The 8,566-nt window shown below is 38.0% G+C and overlaps 1 protein-coding gene across 2 annotated transcripts; it reads right to left on the bottom strand.

The window, feature by feature from the left end:
• Positions 1 to 3,475: 3,475 nt before the first annotated feature.
• LOC106371901 (RNA polymerase I-specific transcription initiation factor rrn3) lies at positions 3,476 to 8,299 on the bottom strand. Of its 2 annotated transcripts, XM_013812011.2 has the most exons (17): positions 8,269 to 8,299; positions 8,111 to 8,174; positions 7,650 to 7,742; positions 7,480 to 7,563; positions 7,327 to 7,398; positions 7,160 to 7,231; positions 6,854 to 7,066; positions 6,643 to 6,753; positions 5,630 to 5,734; positions 5,425 to 5,541; positions 5,229 to 5,297; positions 4,976 to 5,082; positions 4,778 to 4,861; positions 4,599 to 4,683; positions 4,356 to 4,469; positions 4,093 to 4,259; positions 3,476 to 3,911 (listed from the first exon to the last, which is right to left on the bottom strand). In XM_013812011.2, the coding sequence occupies exons 1-17, from the start codon at positions 8,280 to 8,282 to the stop codon at positions 3,662 to 3,664; spliced, it is 1,821 nt and encodes a 606-aa protein (XP_013667465.1). In that variant the 5' UTR covers positions 8,283 to 8,299; the 3' UTR covers positions 3,476 to 3,661. The 2 variants fall into 2 exon arrangements, with proteins under 2 accessions (XP_013667465.1, XP_022565868.1); XM_022710147.2 differs by lacking the exon at positions 8,269 to 8,299 and having other exon boundaries at positions 7,652 to 7,755; positions 8,111 to 8,224.
• Positions 8,300 to 8,566: the final 267 nt, after the last annotated feature.

The raw sequence follows: 8,566 nt of genomic DNA, 5'->3' as shown, positions 1-8,566 counted from the left end.
ACCCTCGTCCACAAAACAACCGCTCACATCGATCGACACCCATACAGGAACATCGATCGATATTCGCGCTGCAGCGAAAATTCAGGAGTAGGAGAATATTCCCTCTCCAACTAGGTTTATAAATACCTATTTAAAATGTTTTGCACCTCTGAAACCACCTCCACACACCAAAGCAGACACACAAGCAGAAAAGATGAACACTCTTCCATCTACATCAACAGGAAAATCCATGAAGAGCAATCATCTCAAGAACAAAAGTTCTGCATAAATTATTCTGCCCTCGATCGATGCATCTGTATCAACATCGATCGATACTACTCTAAACCCTAATCTTTCTATTTCTAAATTGAATGATAATGCAAACATTGATTATGGTTTTCTAACACCTGATGAATTTGGTATTTTCAGGGACCCAGATGGCAACGTACGTGCAATAGATGTTAGGATCTTACAAGTGTCCAGAGAGGACATAGCAGATATCCTTCAAGTGGCCAATGGACCTGACAACCTATTCCCACAGCAACGTGGCACTCCAGCAGTCATTCAAACCGATCCAAACAAGCACGTAGGAGTCGCCACAACAAAAATCAATCCAGATCTTTCATACCAACCAAAAAGTCAACCATCGATCGACGGGACAACTGAGACAGGAAGCGAGTGAAATCGCTCGATGGTAAGTCACCGAGATCGACCGACGAACACATAATCGCATCGATCGACGCCGAGTCTACACCAGCCAGCGAGCAGCTGATACACAAGACGGTAGAGTCAATGCACAAGGAACTGACAGAACTTTTAGCATACGCCTATGACAACATAGGCTTGCACCAGGTCAGCATTGACAACATTCAGGATAGGCTACAGAACATCTCCAATGTACTTGAGAAGATGAATGACAAATAGACAAGAAATGATGAGGCCACAAGAAGTTTCATCGCATCTTGGTCCAGAATGTGCAGAGATGACGTGGATGCTTGTTTTCCAACAAGCAGTTGTTTCTCCACCAAATAGCCACTCACTACCACAGTCAAACTAAATGACTATAACCAAGCGCTGAGTGGGAGACAACCCACTATTAGGTATTTTATTTTTGTTTTATTAGCTAGCATTTATTTACTTTCGTTTTATTTCTTTCAGATTTAGGAGACCCAAGTAGGAGGACCTGAATATCGACCGCCGACGAAACGTCGACATCGCTCGACATAGACAACCACACGACGATCGATGTAACATTTTCCCATCGATCGATATCTAATCCGGTCAGATGTATCTTCCCTACTTGTTACATTTCGTACATCATGAACTATTCCATCATAACTCCGGCTGAGTTATACTGGGACAGTGTAATTTAAGTCTGAGGGAGATTTACTGATATATTTTATTTTATTCTTATTTAAAACATATGATCAGCATGACCTTTAACAAATCCCATAGAGAAGAAAGCTTTAGATAACTTCTTGAACCATTGACGTGAAGCCTGTTTAAGACCATAGATTGGTTTTCTCAACCGAAGAACATGACGAGAAGGAAGAGAGCCCCCCTGTCTTTCAGCATAGCCTTAGATGTATATCTCTTTCTCAAACTCACCATTCAAAAAGGCATTTGAGATATCAAGCAGTATTAAATACCATTTCTTCGAATCTGCAACTTTCAACAACAACTTGATAGTAGCCATTTTGGCAACATATATTCAGCTCTCGATGGTTCCTAATCTGAAGTTATCAAAGAGTGATGGTGTGATTCATGCTGATGATGGGATGTATAGACGGATTGTGGGACGTCTCATGTATCTAACTATCACTCGACCTAACATATCTTTTGATGTCAACGAGTCATGTCAGTAGTCTTATGCTCCATGGACATCTCATTTGAAAGTCGTTTACAAAGTCTTACAATACATCAAAAGTACAATTGGTCAAGGTTTGTTTTATATCCATCAAGCGTTTCAACTGAGAAAGGTCCCCAAATATCAATATGCAACAACTCAAAGTTTGTGTTACAAATGTTATTGAGCAATATATATGAATATTTCTTCTGTTACACAGAGTCTTTATTCTTGAGTTTTGAAGTTCCTAAATTGATGCTTTGCAGCATTACCACATATACAAGGCTGATCCGGTTCATCATAACTCTCAAGATTATCCCACAATTTCTTCAGCGTATTAAAATATTCAGAAAGATACATTGAACCTTGATGAAGATCATGTACCTGTTGAGTAAGATTAAAAGTTCTCGGAAGATTTTTCATGTAAAAAAGACCTTGTAGGTCACACCATATATTAGACGCATCATTCAATCGGAGAATACTGCGATAGATCTGGTTAGATACGGAATTCAATAACCATGACTTGACCATACTATTGCAGCAAGACCAAATACGAAAACTAAAATGAGATTCTTCAGGACGAGTGGGAGTTCCATCAATGAATCTTATCTTGTTCTTAGCATCTAAAGCAATTTTCATCTCAGCACTCCAAGCATCATAGTTTGAACCATCGAGTTGTATGGAGATAAGTTGTAAACCTGGATGATCGGAGTTATTCATGTACAGAGGAGACTGAGTGATATCGGTGAGATTCGCCATGGAAAACACGTGTGATGTAACAGTTGATGGAGCAACAGAAACCGGAGGAGAGTGAGTCACGGCGTTCGATCGAGACGAGTTTCGAGTAGTACTGCGAGGTATCTTGTTTATGGACACCATCAGAACTCAAAAACGATAGATAAGAATCAAAAAGGAGCTGAGAAACGAAATATCAAAGCGGAGTCAAATGATAAAAGAGTTCTGTGATTGGTCTGATACCATATTACGTATTGAGAACGAGATCAATGAAGAACGAAAGCTTTGGAGAAGAAGTTTGTTAGAAGAAAATGTATATTGATCTGTTAATCCTACCGGTTGTTTACAAGTTAAGGTGTTTATATACAATACATATTTACTAAACCGAAATAGATAAACTGAACCAGCGAAAGAGAACCAATTCAGCCTAACTAAATAACCCGGGTTATACTTCAATAATCTATTTTGTTGATATGGAACCAGATTGGTTCAGAGTGAAGTAATCCTGGAAAAAAAGGAAGATGTAGTGATGGGTTGATCTGGGTTGATTTTAATAGAGATTTAGATGAGTTGGCATCTTCTATATATGAAAGATGGTCCGACAAAACTCTCTATCGAATCATCTGAGATCTTTTCAGTTTTATCAAGTGACGTTAATAGGGAGTTTGAAAAGTGCACAAGCCTTTGGAGTCTAGACTCGCAGTGCTTGTTATGTAGATTAGCCATGTGATTGTATTGTTTGCTATCTGTCTTAGCTTGTATTTTCGATAATAATGAAATATATAGAAGTAGAAAAAGAAATAAATAAAAGAAAAAAAACGTATGATGTGTTTGACATTTCTTAAACTGAACCGATTTAAAGGTTTTATAAAGCCAAAGTACACACAAAATAAGGCAAAAAAAAAGGGGGTCAACTTGAAAGAAAACATTTAAATAAAAGAACAAAAAACGTATGATGTGTTTGACATTTCTTAAACTGAACCGATTTAAAGGTTTTATAAAGCCAAAGTACACACAAAATAAGGCAAAAAAAAGGGGGTCAACTTGAAAACTCAAAACACATATTGCAAAAACATTTAAATAAGAGGCGCTCCACTGGGGTCAGAGGGATTGGCTTGGACTTGTTGATGGTCTGATTCTCGAAGGCATCTTCGAGAGTCTCCATGTGTCCCGCATGTAAGACTGCTTAGGAGTTATAGACATCCTCTTCACGTCGTTATCAAGAACGGGGTCATCATCGTAGTCCTCATCATTGTCTGTATCTCCATACACTATGACTTCCGCAAAAGCTTCATCTTCGTCATGAGTCCTTTTCACCATTGACCAGTATATAAAGTTCGGAGAGATAAAGCTTCAACATTTGACAAGTAACAAACGGGTGAGTAAAAATTATATAATGCAACTACTTGCACATCATCGTATTCAACACAAGAAGAATCTTTTTCCAATGATTTCAAGATATTCACTAGAATTTGCATTAGAGATGCGCAAGCCGGGGTAACAACAACAAAAATAGAGTTCAGATAGTGAACCTGTTGGAGATTTTGAACAAGCACGGGTCGAAGGAGAAGAAGCCACCAAAAGCACGAGAGGTCTCAGACTCAGGTAGGTCACCGAAAATGAAGGCTTCCGAGACAAAGAACAGACCACCAGCTTTGGCTTGTTTAAGGAACTCAGAAACTACATATGGATTGCACTCCTGTGTCACACACAAAGTTAGTGCAAACTTTACTGCATATGATACCGTGGTGAGATAAAACCGACTCCAGTGACACATGAGCTATGGGCGAGTTACCTTCAACGGGTTTAGTTTGTGATATAAAACCGACTCCAGCGGTGTAAGCAGCAACTGGAAGCGAGGAACATCTAGGATTGATCTCATTCGGAAGCATAGCACGTACATGATTGCCTGAAACAGTCACAGTTATTACTTGATATAACCAGACGCAGATAGGCCAAAACAACTCCTTTACAGGGTAAATATGATTGATAAGTAGAGACGTAGAAGCAATAAGATGGTTCTAAAGTTTGACTATACCTGACATCCAGAATAGAAAACTAGATGGCCAGAAGAAGCACCAACATTGTATGTTCTGCAGTAATCCGCACACTCATCCACCAGTCTAGGAAATTTCAGACACGAGAGAAACAATGTTACAACGAAGTGAAACATTGAATAAGATCAAAATAATCTTCTTTTTGTCAGCCTCTTTCTACCTTTTTAAAATTCTAGCCACAAAAGAAGCATGCAAAAACTTTCCACGAGACAAGTAGCTGGCTAGATAATCCACTGCATTCGTCCTGTTTAGTAAGGGGGAGAAAACAAAACCCATGTAAAAGTGGTGAGTCTGTTGAACAGAGAACAGAATTAGCTTGATGATATCTTGCAGCCATGAAGGATAAGATGAAACTCACCTAGTAACTCGATCTTTGTTGCTGGAGAGAAATATGGCCAACAGCTTACTGGCAAATTTCACACCACAATCTTCAGGATCTAGTGAGCACGCATAGAACAACAGGAACTGCAGACGAAAGCAAAATGAAACACATCTCATTCCAACAACGAAGTAAAGTGTTAGGAGCCTAGCCTGACGAATCATCTAGATAAGCCTAAGGCATGACATCTCATGCCGATGATGAAGTAAAGTGTTAGGAGCCTATATATTACCTGTGGAAATTTTGGTTTGCACGTCGTCAGAATTAAGTTCTCAAACAAGTCGAAAAGAATTTCAAACACCTGCGCCGAAACCATGAAAAACAGAACCGGAAAAAAAAAAAAAAAAAGATGAATGCATCTACCAGTAACCACAAAGGAAGGAAATGAAAGGAAAGATATGTTGATGAAGCACAAATTGGTGACATACCTCATCCAGACGACCAGCATTTTGACAGGATTCAAGATGCTCAAAAGATAGGACCATTAATTTGTCCAGCAACTCGGAGACTTTTGAATAATTCTGATTTAGAGACTGCACTGGACACTGCAAAAATAAAAATCGAATTTATGAATCAAAGTCCAAATTTTCATAGCAAGAGAAAAAGCATCTTGTAGTCACATTTAAAACCTACCTCCTCTCCTTCATTCATGGTCTCTTCAACTGCAACTTCAAGTTCCATATCAAACAAGCCTAAAGTGGAGTCATCTTGGGGAATATCATCCCGCTCAATTTCCACCTCCAAACTTGGTTTTAAAAGGCGACCGCTTCGCTCGCCATGGCGAGTAGCGACCTGAGGCGACCTCCAAAACGACTCAGGACCCCAATGCTAAGCGAGGTACGAGAGTCGACCACCTTACCTCGCTACACCTGTATACACTGAGTCGATCATTGCGTCGCTACGTTGTTGATAATCAAACCGTTAACAAAATTTTGGTTTCAAAATAAGTAAAATAGCATATAAGTGTATTATACTCTAAATATCCTCTAAATATACTCTAAATATACGCTAAATATACTCTAACCAAATGCCCTAATCCATCTAAAAAGTAAAAACCCTAAGTGAATGTACTATATAATAGAATTACTTCCCCCTTACTTTTTCACAAGTTCTCTTGCTTTCTCTAAGCTACTGACGGCATAAGCTCTTCTTTACTTTATCGGTTTGTTTTGTTAGTTAAAGTTTTAGTGTTTACCACATCATGTTGATCACATATAAGGCTCATAGTGTCATATCTTCTTTATCACATACCTTCTCTATTCACGCAAACCTCTTATATATCACGCATCATTCATTTTGTTTGTTAGAGGTTATTTTCTTAGCTTGTGTTAAGAACCTTATACGTTTATGTACCTAGTTTGTATTATATACGTAGCTTAACATTCTTTTTAAATTATGTTTACTATGTTTTTTTTCAAAGTTTCATATAATTTATGGTATTAGGAATAGAAGGTACCTTTTGAGCGGCTGATACGCGATGCGATCGCCATGAAACGCCATGGCGAGTGGCGAGTGTCGAGCCTCCTTTCGCCAATCCTCGCCACACGACATTTAAAACCAAGCCTACAAAGATGATAAAGCACATCATTCACTTATCATTTTACTTAGTGGATATATTATACTTGAAACAGTTTCAGTCCACTTACATCAAGATCTAGCAACCTCAGCATTATCACCCTAAGGATCCGGTCGCCAACAACCTTTCCGATTGAGCTGTTCTCCAACTTCAACGAGGCATCCACATATGTCACTAAACCCTGCAACCGGAAGACAAATGAAATAGTTGTCAACCACAGGTATAGGCTCGCTGTTACAACACTGACTAAACTTTTTTTTTTCTTTTTCTTTTTAACTTACATGGCCTTTGTTGTATATGTTAGGCATTCTCTTGACGAGTATGTAAAGTATTTGAGAGGGAGCCGGGGGAACTAAATAAGAAATCTTGTGAAGAGCAGAGTGCACCAAGGAAGGAACTTCCCGCATCTTCTTATTGAGTATGTGGGGTTGCGAGAGTAAATTAAATATGAGCATCTCCAAACAACAATTCAGATACTTTCCCCTAGTAGTGGCCTAGAGATGGAAGACAGCAAAAACTGTCAAAGCAGATAATATATATATATATATATATATATATTTGAGGTTGACATGAGGGGAGCTGTGTACCAGTGATATAATTAGCTCCAGCAATGCATATACTACATTAGGTGGGTGATCCCAAATTTTCATTCCAAGAATCTAAAGAAAATAATAAAAGTCAGAGAAAGAGGTAAGGTATGTGTGAATTCAACTCTAAGCTTCATGAAATTAAAAAAACAAAAAAAAAAACTTACACGAATAAGAAGCTCTTCATGGTGAGCAGCATCTAAGAAAGTAACAGAGCGTGATAGAAATTTCAAGAGTGTCTGCAAAGCAAGTAAGAGTCAACAATATATGTCTCAGCAACAACAAATTTAAACCGAATAAAGGAGAAGAGAAAGACACACCTCTTGCTGTGCAACAACATCGACATGAGATTTGTTTTGAGTGTTCAGTATTTGAACAAGCTCAGTATACTTATGGGTATCCTCCTGGAATTAGCAAAAGACAATACTTTAAAAGAACACACACAGAAACATATATGTCTATACAAATGTGAAGAAGCAAAAAGACTCACACTTTTGGCTGATGCAAGGGCCTCCCTAATGTCAGACACACAAGCTGTGTCTCTTAACTCAGCATCTATGTAATATTTCTTCGATTGAAAAACCTATTAAGCAAAACTTAAACAAATCGACTCATCAACCTGTTATCAACAATGGAATGATGTATATAATAAAATCATGGATCAAAACACGCTGAAATGGGTGAAGAAGAATCAGAAGTTAAAGATTTTTCCGAAACAATTCTTTTTCGCAGATATGTTAAAAGTAGACTAAGCAAAATTAAGTTCCAGAGCTAGAAAGCAAACGTTCGGACAGCCCCAGTAAAAACAAGTTATAGTTCCGGAGTTCAGGATAAGAGTACGATTTAAGTTAAAACACTTACAGTGAGATACAATTAAAGCAAATGAAGCTAATGTCTCAACACGGACACACAAACACGAATCGAAAATCAAAGATGTCTGAGAAGTCTTACATCGAGCTCGAGCGCGGTGGTCTTGAGCCAATTCGGGGTTGAACGCGATGCGGAGATTCCCTTTCTACAAAAGACAAAAATGACAAGAAGGAGATAAGAATCACAAAACACCTGAAGTCAAGAAAACAGATACAAAGATTGATAAGATCTTGACTAACCCTGTAGAATGCATATCTTCAAGGATTTTAGGGTTTCTTCACCGTCTCCATGAGATAACTTTATATACCCCAATTTTATTAAAATTTGCAATTGGGTCCCTAGCTTTACGTTTTTTTTTTCAATATCCGAAAAAATCATATTAAATTAAAGGTTTATTTGTGTAATAATCATATTTGAGAGATAAATTAGTTAACTAACATTTATTTTGATATAATTCAATATCAGACATTTGTATCACATTTTATCTGGTTCTGTCCCATCGATTAAAAGGTTTCTAGTTGCAAATCAGAAATTAGG

The sequence above is a fragment of the Brassica napus genome, chromosome C7, assembly GCF_020379485.1.
Source record: "Brassica napus cultivar Da-Ae chromosome C7, Da-Ae, whole genome shotgun sequence".
In the NCBI taxonomy this organism is placed as follows: Eukaryota; Viridiplantae; Streptophyta; class Magnoliopsida; order Brassicales; family Brassicaceae; genus Brassica; species Brassica napus.
The sequence above is the reverse complement of the archived record's forward strand: the minus strand, read 5'-3'. Positions and strand labels throughout refer to the sequence as shown.

Bases quoted from the DNA above. Each gene is read 5' to 3' on its own strand.
- LOC106371901 (XM_013812011.2), bottom strand. The intron at 7,564-7,649 runs GTGAGTCTTTTT...TGCTAATTCCAG, and splicing joins CCCTTGCATCAGCCAAAAGT to GAGGATACCCATAAGTATAC. The intron at 4,684-4,777 runs GTAGAAAGAGGC...GAAATTTCCTAG, and splicing joins GTGGCTAGAATTTTAAAAAG to ACTGGTGGATGAGTGTGCGG.